The sequence below is a fragment of the Urocampus carinirostris genome, chromosome 13 (assembly GCF_059441175.1).
Source record: "Urocampus carinirostris isolate Australia breed hairy pipefish chromosome 13, RoL_Ucar_1.0, whole genome shotgun sequence".
NCBI lineage: Eukaryota > Metazoa > Chordata > Actinopteri > Syngnathiformes > Syngnathidae > Urocampus > Urocampus carinirostris.
In genome coordinates, this window is record NC_142361.1 from 35,282,861 (window position 1) to 35,294,919 (window position 12,059).

General features: G+C 39.6%; 1 protein-coding gene across 1 annotated transcript in view; it reads right to left on the bottom strand.

Annotated features, from left to right (window-relative positions):
* rin2a (Ras and Rab interactor 2a) overlaps positions 1-12,059 on the bottom strand; it is a 48,480-nt gene continuing 36,421 nt past the window's right edge. The window contains exons 9-12 of the mRNA XM_088351422.1: positions 11,321-11,629; positions 9,793-9,924; positions 6,735-6,898; positions 1-3,877 (exon numbers count right to left, since the gene is read on the bottom strand). Of these exons, the coding sequence (XP_088207548.1) occupies positions 3,485-3,877; positions 6,735-6,898; positions 9,793-9,924; positions 11,321-11,629 (998 nt within the window). The 3' untranslated portion in view covers positions 1-3,484. The remainder of the gene's footprint in view (positions 3,878-6,734; positions 6,899-9,792; positions 9,925-11,320; positions 11,630-12,059) is intronic.

Here is a 12,059-nt window from a genome sequence, read left to right on the forward strand (position 1 = left end):
TTGTGCAAAACCATCTTTATTTTATCACGAAAGGCCACAAATGTTTCATTTTGCGGTTGCGAAACCGTGAAGAGTTACAGAACAGGAAGCAATCTGTGGAAAAAAATCCCTGCAGTTAAATATATTCACTTGGATGATTATTAGTAACTTCAACAACAGTGACGCAGTATAAAAACACTTGGTCCCAAAATAGGCACAGCTTGCTACAAGGTAACGTACATGTTATGCGCTACTACATATCACGTTTCTTCTTATCAATTACCATCCCGATATTTGAGATTGTTATTTCTCCTCGTGGTGTATGCTAACCGAATATTCAGATTTGGTTAAAAAGAAAACAATTCAAGTCAATATGGAATGCAGATGTGTTGCTGTTGTCTTCACACAATACCTGCTTTTGTGTTTTTGTACAACCATCAATTTCATTTGCTGAGCGTCCAGCAGCTCAAAAGGGTCTTTTTTCATTATAAAAGGAAAAAGTTGGCCTTGATAATCGAAAACCGTCTCACCGATGTGACTTTTCAGTAGCTGAGACCTTGTCAAAACTCTAATAATGCCTCTGTTACAGACAAACAAACAAAGATCTGTGTGCTAACAGATACAACTGACAGGATTACTTGTGTTATCATATTCAGGACAAGTACGTCAAAGCACTACTTACTGTCGAACTTGTACTATGTTAAATGAAATGATAAAAATGTCGAGATCGTGCGCAGCATTTAGAGAGTAAATACAGTTTTAGGAAATCATCTCAAAAACAAATTAGCTGTGCAAATACTACAAACTTGGCACTATGTCACAGATAAAACAAGGAACAGTTTACCAGCAACTGTTAAAACACAAATCATACCATTGACCGACAAGGTGCTGTAGTAAGTAAAAGAAGATGTATGTAACATTTCATTTCCCTCCTTTCTAAAATTCATTGCAAACGCCAAATGTCTACCCCTGGGGTGTCAAACTCCTTTCAGCTCAGGGGCCACAAGATAGGAAAAATAATCTCACGGGGGCCCAGCTTGTAAACTAGCATAATAAATTGGCCGTTGGGCTGGGGGTCTTTTAGGAGGCTCACGATTATATTATGATTCAGGGATATAAGGTATGATCATAAAACAATTATTGAGGGTTTTCTTGCCTCAAAACTAGTTTCCCTGTACTATGATTTAAGTTATTGTAGGGTTTATAATCTGCATTTTTTTAAAAATAAACCAAATTCCTTTCCACTACAGTTTATTTCCCATTCGGAAACTCAGACTGGGAAGTGACAGAATTAGCATACAAACACTCATTTAGAAGATTGATCTGACAATTAAAATGTCTTTCTGCGTACTTTTTCATAAAAATGTTTACCTTAATATGGGAACTTTGCTGTTAGATTTCCTTTCTAATATAGAAAAAACCTTAAGCTTCTTTAAAAATTTGCAAAGACACCTATTGTTTGTATTGCTTTATACAGCACATCTGTGAATTCTATTTTGAATAAAATGACACTGGGATGAGTTTCCTCAATGTTCTCTGGTCGATTAATGGTAGTCATCAAATACAGCTGCAGTGGGTGCTTTGCGAGTGGTGCCTGGCTTTGGCCGGTCAACGTGCGGCTCATTTTTCTCCTGTGATTCTCTAGTCATAGTCTCTCTGGCCACATAAAATGATGTGGCTGGCCACATTTGGCCCACGAGCCAAGAGTTTGACACATTAGATCTACGCCAGTGGTTCTCAACGGGTGGGTGGGTGACCAGAAAAGTGGGTCATGGACCATTTTTGAGTAGGTTGAAGGCCTTTGCCTGTGGCAAAATAATGCTAGGAAGAAGGGTCAATTACACAACTTACCAGTAGATGGCGATAATGCCCTGCCTGATCCCTTCTTCCTATTTAGTCAATCGATTCAGAGAGAACACATCTCATTTTATTGGTTTTATTTCCTTTTTCAGCCCATAATATCGCGCGGGCCGATTATCCGCACCGATAGTTGGGAATTTGACGAATATTGGTACTTTTATTTACTCAATGGGCAGATTGTTTAGGCTCAGATGAAGCAGAGTCCCTTCTACCGCCTTCTATCTGTGACGTAACCTACCGTGCGACTTCTGATTGGATATGCAACCGGGGGCAGAGCCACTAAAGCAGGAAAAACAACATTAGCGTGCAGTAAACAGTGTCAGCCATGATAACTCCTGAGTCCCAATATGCCTGTGAAACAAGACTGCTGATAATATTGAGATTTTGAATAGTCCGTGGTCGAAAAGCATGTGTGTGATTAAGGGATAACGTAAAAAGTGCAGTTCACTTAATTTAAGGAAACACGTTCGGGAGGAGGCTGATAGATTAGCTCTTATCATGACATCAGTTTGTCAATCAAGCAGGTGATTGAGAGAGAGGGAGCATAAAAAGCACACTAAAGTGGAAGGTTGGGTGATTAGCTGTTACCATAACATTAGTTCGTCAGTCTGGCTCCGGGGAAAAAAGCCCCCACTCTTCAATTTGTGAGTTCGGTTGAAATTGTTTTGAATTTTTTGTTTTAAGATAATTTAAGCCTTGATTGGTTATATTGACATTTTTATTGATTTATTTTTTTAAAAATCTTGGCACTATTTTATATATAAGTTTTTATATATTTTTTTACGAGTTGCTGCTGAGCTTAATTCTATTTCCTGCACTGTTAGTTTTGGGTTTAAGTGAAAGATTATTCAAGTTAGTTGTTGTGAAATTCTAATTTGTTTACTGTGAAAGGTTTCAATGAGTTTTATTTGAATTTATCGCAAATATTCTGTGTATTTTTGCATTATTCAAAATGTCTTACGGCATTTTTTATGCTTTCACAGCAAATGAATATCAGCTCCAAATATCGGTTATCGACCTCTTTTTAATATTGCTAATCGGTATCGGCCCCGAAAAACCCATATCGGTCGATTCTGACGACGATTGAGTCGAAGGAGGAAAAGATTGCGAAATACGAAAAATGGTGTACGGTAATATTTTTAGCTTTTCAAAAGTATAATAACTAACTTATGAAATAATTATCGATGCCACACACTTTATTAACATTTTCAATTTCTTTTAGCATGCGGCTAATTTAAAGCAGTTTGAGGGAGTCGCTTATAAGTCGTTTTTGTTTTGCTGGTCATTTTAATTTTTGAAAATCTATTCTACTATCTCTACCTTAAACTGACAAATCATCTCATTCGAGAAGTGTAAATGTGTTCTTGATTTGCTTGGCAGCTTGTCATTAGGGTGTAACGCTGACTCTTGAAGTGAGACCAGTTGAGAACCAGTGATCTTCTCGTAAGATCCACAAACAAGCGTCGCCTGGCATAGATGGTTTCACAAGACCCCGACTTTCACTTTCGTGTCTCCTTTCTTCCTCCGCCTGTCTGCTTAAACTGATAAGATGTTGAGCGTGACCCTCCGAAAAGAGAAGTTATAACGCCGGGAGGCGGTCTCCATCGAGCGTGTCCTCCAGAAACTCTGCGATAAGGTGTCTCCGTTAACGTGACAGTCGGAGGTCGGTGTCGGAAGTGGGATCCTCGGGACTCGGGTGGGCTTTTTTCCCGGGAGGCGGTTCGTCGGGCGAAGAGTCGGGGAGGGTCGACGAGGGAGCTTCGCCACGTTTTGCCACGCGCCGGTAAACGAAATTAAAGGGCGGAGCCCGGGGACGGCTGTGGATCTCGGCCTTGATCTTCTGGGGATGAGTGTCTGGTGCCAGCTGCTGGCTGCTTCCCTCCATTAGCAGGAACAAGGCGTAGTTGTCCGAGTCCGACACTTTGAACTTGAGGGCGCAGAGTTGACACACCTCCTCCGTCGTGGCATAAGGTCGGACTTGCAGCGTCTTGGCGGTGCAGCCGCTATCCAGCTCTTGCAGCGCCACCCGTAGGTAGTTCTAAGATATAAGAATTTAAAAAAATCATAAAAAACAGGAAATTCACAGTACAGTGGAACCTCGGTTTTCCAACGCCTCTCAGTTCGAACAAATCGGAGAAATTCTTGCTTCGCTGTTCGGTCAAAAAAATCGGAGTTCGAACGCCGGTAATGGGGGGCAGTAGCTCAGGAGGTAGAGCGCTCGTCTTGGGATCAAGGGATCCCAGTTCGAATCCCGGCTCCTCCGTGTTACATGTCGAAGTGTCCTTGGGTAAGACACTGAACCCCTAATACCCCCAATAAGCAGGTTAGCGCCTTACATGGCTGCAAGGCCGCTTTTGGGAAAATGTGGAGCACATTGTAAAGCGCTTTGGGAAGTCATTGACTTGAAAAGCGCTATATAAATGCAGATCATTTCATTTCATTTTTCATTTTAATGCGTGAGTGCGTACGCTAGGGTGCAATGCTGAGCGGCGTACGGGTGTTTTAGACCCTTTTTATGCCTCCGGAGAAAGTCAGTGCAAGCGGCAAAGTTGCTACAGGTGAAAAAAGAAAAGTAGTGCGTACAACTATTGCATTTAAGGAAGAAAAAATAGCAAAATGTGAAGGAGGTGTGCGAGTGTCTTGCTAGGGAATACAGCATGGCTAAATCTACCATCAGTACGATACTAAAGAATAAGGAGGCTGTGACATCTAGTGATGTGGCTAAGGGAGTGAGTGCTATAAGCAAGCAACGGCCGCAAGTTTTGGAAGAGGTAGAAAAACTTTTAATGATTTTCCTCTCCCCACCATCCACCTGCGCCTTCTGCTGACCACCACAAAGGTAAGAAATCCTATTCATAATTCTTTTCTTTATCCTTTTTTTTTTATTTTTACACGTTCATGTTAGCGTAATCTTTCGTATTACGATAACGCGAACGTACGATTAGCCTGGGTTAGCTTTACGTTAAACATTCAAGGTAAACATTCAGGGTGTTGGAACGGATTAAAACGATTTACATTATTTTTAATGGGAAAAATGATTTCGGTGATCGAACAAATCGGTTTTCGAACAGGGTTCTGGAACGGATTATGGTCGAGAACGGAGGTTCCACTGTATTTTATTTAGCTTGATAAACACAAATCATGTCCAATAGACCACTGTTTAGCTAACTTTACTGTACCACGGACTGGTTAAAGGTCTGACAATATTCTCACGGCCCAGCCCAAGAGTGACATAAGTAAAACACACGCTCCCCTACTAACAACCATTCGACTTAAGTAAAACGGTAGATAGGAACATTTTTACGGGACATTACAGTAAAGAAAATTAGTGTAGTGCTTCATTTCGCCACTACCAGCATGTGGCGCTGTGAGAACTCACCCAGCATTCACCCAGAAGAAAAAAAAGAAAATACAGCGTTCTCTTCCAAGTTCGTATGTAAACATTCTATACTCTCTATGTCTATACTATCTCCAGCACGCTAATAACTTTGACATTTTTGTTGTTGAATATCTCGTGCATCCATTCAATATAGTTGGTGTAAAGTGGAAAGAAGAGAGGAGCTGTTATGTTTAAGATTTTTTTTGGTATGTTTAAGGCTTGTATAAGTAACCTGTATTGTTTTGTACTAAAAAAATAAATATTTTATAAATAATAAGCTCTATAAAGTTAAAGTTGAGTTTAACATACTTTTAGAAGACACGCTTGAAGAGGTCCTTCTCCGGGGTAAAAAAGTGGCCGAAAAAAATCGTTCCGACCATTTTCTCCACCGCATCAAGCTTTCTTATTCCATCATAATTTCAAAAGAAACAGCTTGCCTCTTCTTTACACTTTACACCAGCCATATTGAATGGATGCACGAGATATTAAACTATAAAAATGTCAAAGTTCTTAGCGCGCTGGAGATACAGTATAGAATGTTTACACACAAACTAGGAAGTAGAAGCCGGATTTCTTCTTCGGGGTGGATACCAGCTCAGTAGCCTAGATGGTAAGGCGCCCGCTTTGAGACTGGGAGGTCGGTGGTTCGCGCCCCGGCCGAGTCATTCCTAAGACTTAAAAAGTGGTCGGCGGCGCCCTCTGTTGGCTGCGGCTGCATCGGCTCGCTACAACGGGTCAGGTGCAATCGACATTTCGTTCTGTGTACATTGTTACACAGAATGACAATACAAGGAAATTATTATTATTATTATTATTATGCTGGGTGACCTCTCACAGCGCCACACGCTGGAAGTGGTGGATAGAAGCACTACAGTAATGTCCTGTACTCGAAAAAAAGGTGCACACAATACAAAATCTAACTTACAACACTGTCCGGACATTTTTCGACATCCGTAAAAAAATGTTTGTATCTACCGTTTGTCGTAAGTCGAATGTTCGTAAGTAGGGGAGCGTCTGTATTTTTTTTTTTTTTTATATATCATAAAAGGGCATCAAAACATGAAACAAATACATGTTAAAATTAGATTACCACACAATAAACAAAAAATGACAGGCGTACAACATAAATGAAGAATAAAGGGTATTAATAAAAATATTAATTTAAATATTTTTTTGGGTAGCACTGTAGCATGAAAACATAAGCCAACGTCTGGCTAGTGGCTACCAAAAAAATGTTGGCGCAGAAAAACAAATTGATTCTCAGAGAAAATGTTAGTACCAGTAAAGTCTCACTTCCTTTTCATCCCCAAGATTTTTAGCGTCGAAAATCAGGTGCATCAAAAGCAATAATGCCAATTCATGAGCTTAAAATCAAAGTTTTCATAAAATCCAGTCAATGGCTAAGACAGATCTCCACAGAACCACTACGTTAACAATATCTATTTTCAAGCACACCTTTTTTCTAAGCCTATGTGACACATTGCAGATTTTCAGGTTACGTGCGAGTTGCACTTACTTGGAAGTCATCAAATGATGGCGCCGAGTGCAACGTGGTGCGCCGCTGGTGCCATTGGTGGAGCGTGTTCCTGGTTTCGGAGCTCAGCACCCTGGCGGCCTGTTCTTCCTGGAAGTTTCGGATCAATGACATTGCTCCAAAGGCACTAGTTAAATAATAGCCACCTGGGACAAATAGGAGAAAGAAAGAACTTCACATTAAAAGAAAATGTTTGTAATAATCACATGTGTATGTGGTATCTGTATTTATGATGAATACTCAAGACTTGAGAGTTGGCTGTATCATTCTAAAAAGATATAGTGTCAAACATCCCCGATTTTTGTATTTAAGGTCTGCTGTATAACGCTGATCCAATGATATTGACAGTATTGTGATTAAATAGGCCATAATATTGTTATCGTCATGTTACAATGTTAAAAACAGTAAATGCTTGGAAATGTTTAGGAACATGTTTTGGGGCGGCAGTAGCTCAGGAGGTAGAGCACTCGTCTTGGGATCAAGGGATCCTAGTTCGAATCCCGACTCGTCCGTGTTACATGTCGAAGTGTCCTTGGGTAAGACACTGAACCCCTAATACCCCCAATAAGCAGGTTGGGAAATGTGATGCACACTGTAAAGCGCTTTGGGAAGTCATTGACTTGAAAAGCGCTATATAAAATGCAGATCATGTCAACAAAATTTTATGTGCAGTACTTGTGCAGTACTTGTGCCCCCTGGTGGTCTGTTTAGAGGTGCAGTATGGGGGGCAAGTTTTGGCCAATGAAATAAAATGAAATGATCTGCGTTTATATAGCGCTTTTCAAGTCAATGACTTCCCAAAGTGCTTTACAATGTGCTCCACATTTCCCAATAGCGGCCTCGCAGCCATGTAAGGCGCTAACTTGCTTATTGTATTGGGGGTTCAGTGTCTTACCCAAGGACACTTCGACATGTAACACGGACAAGCCGGGATTCGAACTGGGATCCCTTCATCCCAAGACAAGCGCTCTACCTCCTGAGCTACTGCCGCCCCAACTATTTAAATGCTTAATAAGATATGAGATATGAAGAGATATGAAGCAGTTATAAAAACGGTGCACATGCAACCAAATACGAAATAGTTTTTACAAGTCAACAGCAGACACAACCTTTTGAACTATTTGCCAAATCGCACAGCCTTGGGAGTGTTCCTATTATAGATGTTTGTTTTCTGACAATCTAATCCACCTACATGCAACTTGTTTGGCACGGAACAGTAAAAAATACACTAAAACCTGAGATATACTGGTTAGTCGCATAGCCCTGCTTTTATTTTGATTGACACTCTATATTATTTGTATTTAATTGTGAGCGTTTCAAAACCAATCTGATAATCTTTTTCAAAACAAATGTAAAGAAATATAACATGTAGATGTATTCATAAATGAAAAATGGATAGGTTTCCATGATCAGCCCCATGGCTAAATATTCTAGCACACCGACTCAAAATATTTGCCCACCCTTGCTCTAATGGAATGAGTGCACGTGAGCATTAGCAAATAAGGGGCTCAATCTAAAGGCGGTAAATTGTGTTTGATGTTGCTTGTACTAGCAACCTATTTTACGAATTCAGCTCAAAAGTCTTATTTATTCATTGTTTGGATGCCTTACTTCTTAATGTGTACCATGCATTTTTGTATCTATCTAAAGATAACCAAGTTTGGTTGCAAAACAGCGATCACAATCACAATACATTGGCTGCAACAGGAATCGAACCAGAGTTGCAGCGGTGTGAGCGCTGAATCGTAACAACTAGAACTCCAGTGACATAGATGAAATACAAAAAGGCATTCGATTTTATCTAATTATCACACTATTTGTACCGTACCAGATATGAATGTAAGAGGATGGAGAAAAGGCAAAATCGTCCTGAAAGATTTAAATAAACGTATTAAAGCACGGCGAGGGCAACAACCCTTCAGTGTGTATTTGATGATAAATCGTACTTTGAGGGACATTAAATACGTTGTGAATTTGATGTTGGTATTATGTTCATAGTTTATATTGACGTATTCAACGGTGTTTGTCACTTAGAATGCTTAGTTTGAGCTAAGAAAAGTTAAGAGGACAATGTATAATATTTAGTGCCTCTTAGTGGTGCATAAAAAAAGTCATCTAGTAGAAAAAAACATTGATTTGAATACTAGGCAAAAATATATAAACTATCATTCCAATGTTAATTTCTATAAAAAAAAATCTTCGAGATATTTGCATATCTTTGATATAGTGGAATCCTGTAAAGTAGGCTTAAATGTATTTGCTCAAGGTGTGTATTTCTAATCAGTTTGCTGTCGTCTCCTAGCTTTCCTGTCTTTGTTTAAAGGTGTTGGTACTTTTCCAGGGGGCTGGTCTTTTGTCTTTGTCTCAACATACCAGTACTTTTCCATGTCTTGTGATCTCAATAAAACACAGAGGTAGACGGGGGATGACCGAGATTGAGATCGAGATTGAGTAAGAGAGTATGGAAAGAACTCATCTCCTCGGTTGTAACTGGTTTAAAAACTTAAATCCTTGCCTGGTGCATTTTCTATCGTTAGCCAATATTTTTTTAGCTCTCCCACACTTCAGTGGTCGTTTTAGATCCAACAAATCCCTACATAGATGCTGCCACCATGTTTGTCTGGGATCTTGTTGCTACGCAGTGCTCTGTGACACTGGTTTTCTTTCACATTAGACAGCAAGTGATGGAATATAACAGATAGGGCTTTGAAAAAAAATGTATACCAAATTTTAACCAAAAATTAGGAGTGTGCCTTGTTCATAAATACAGTAAATGAGGAGCCAAGCCGATTTCTTTGTCACTAAACCTATGTGCAAAACAGCTCTATTGAATTCTTACTAGAAATTTGCAACAATAAAATAACATAATGCATTTATAATTCATAAAGTTTTCGTTATAATTAATCCATATTGCCAATCTGCAAGTCCTTTTACTGTACGCCTACATTTCTAAATCCTAATAAAACCCCAAAATCTAGGTTTCCAACCTTTTTCGAGATGTTGATTGCTGAGGCGTTTCAATTGAATGAAATGACCGTACCTTCTCCGTGAAGCAGCGAAGGGTCCAACAACTCCATCATGTAAAGGATTTCGTTGTCCAGCTGTGGCATGTCACACTGGGCCAAGACGTAGGTTAGCATCGGCAAAAAGTCATCTGCGCCGTACATGCGTCCTAAACAAAGAGAACCTGAGGATGACTGGACTTTCCACAATATAAGCCTCACTGGATAATAAGGCGCACCCATCATAATTAGTCTAAATTGTAATGTAAAGTGTTTTTCCTTATAGAATTCACAGCAAATGTTAGGGTTACACAAGAATAAGTGCGGTTAATTATGCATCGATTAATCAGGAAGAATATATCACTGATCACAATTGCATAAAACTGCCTTAACATTGACACGTTTGTTCAAAAAGGGTTAAAAAACACTGTCTTATTTCTATCACAGTGTTCTAAACCTGAACAATCTATCAATTTCACCTGAATTATCCTCCATGATGGTGTAGATATCCTTGCAAACCCTCAGTACCAAATTATTGACAGTGAAAATATTGTCAGACAAACAAGTTCGTGGTGCACCCGACTCACAACCAAGCGCACAAGATTGTGAACTGAATAATGATAGAAGCATTGTGGGAAGTAATTCGGTCGTTCTGAAATATAGACACACGCAATTGTGTTCTTAGCGGCCTAGTGACCCCCACTTATTGAGCAATTGTGGTCGCCAATTCAATTTATCAACTGATTCATATTTGCACAAATATGGTAACGCATTTCCAATTTTGTCTGAATATAAGGGTATGCGGGATTATAAGGTGCACATTCAAATTTTGGGCCAATTTAGAGGTTTTAGGTGTACCTTCTGGTATAAAAAAATACTGTCATTTCAATTTTTACTCTCCATTACAAAAAGGGTACCTTAGATTCACTTTCCACCTGGTGTCATGAGAGTAATGTAGGTAAAACTAAGGAGATGATAATAGATTTCCGTACTAAGCCTCCCCCGCATGTGCCACTGTCAATTAATGGTAGTGAGGTGGAACTGGTCCATTCATTCAAGTTTCTAGGTACTTACTTGTCAGATGACCTCACATGGACTGTCAATGCTACTGATATTCTAAAGTCAGCCAGACAAAGGCTCTACTTCCTTTGTCAACTCAAATCATTCGGAGTCCGTCAATCCATTCTAGTCAATTTTTATCGTGCTATCATTGAATCCGTTTTAACTAGGTCAATCACAGTTTGGTTTGGTCGCGTCAACCAGAAAGAATTGTCAAAGATGGAATCAGTAGTGAGGACGGCAGAGGAAGTAATAGGTACTGGTACTTTTTTTAATCTATTCTTTTTATTCTTTTAAATCTATTATTTTATCATTATTGAGTGTTCGCGTGCCAAATGATTTCTTGTGTATGTCATGTTTATGGTTTATACTGGCTGAATAAATAAATACCATACAATACTATTAATTTCTCTTGGATTTAGACACATACTATAATAGTACGTATTACAATATCACATCATAATTACCATCACAGTGTTCTAAACCTGAACAATGTATCAAATTCACCTGAATTATCCTCCATGATGGTGTAGATGTCTTTGCAAACCCTCAGTAGCATGGTGACCTTCTTTTCCGGGGAGTACAGCTTGCACATGGTGTGAAACCTGCACTTGATCTTCTCTACAGCCATGGGATCAGGGGGCACGGTGTCCTCTACGCCCATTTCATGCGGCTGGCGAGCTTTGGCCAAAGACATGTTCTCCCTCAGCTCTTGCCACTCCCCGCTGCGTACCTGGAACTCCTGCAGTGTGGCGCTAATCACGGGCTTGAGGGGCTTCAGCACACACTTATGCATGGCTTTCTCCAAGACGTGGTCTAAAAGGAGAAAGGAAAACATAAGAATGGGGTATGGTGCTTTCACGGAACATTTTGCCTTTCAAATTCACTTGGCTGTATTATTTTACTGGGAATAAAACTAATAATATAATTCCTTACTTAAATAAAAATAAAAATGAGGAACAAGTTTGTGTGTCAGGAAAAAAAACTGCTTTGTTATAGTAACTATAATAAATCCCCAAAGTCGGTCTACTGTATTTAATGACCAGCGTATTGAAGCACGTCCTCTTTAGCTTTTTTTGAATATTGCGTGCAACACATCATTGAAAATAAAAATAATTTCCTTAATTTGGAAAGGTGACATCTCTAGTGCACGTGTGTCAATCTCAGGCAAAAGGTGGCGTGCCACGCCATTGTATTTGGTCTGCGGGACCTAAAATGTCCGAGCATCTCGGGATAAATTGTTCAA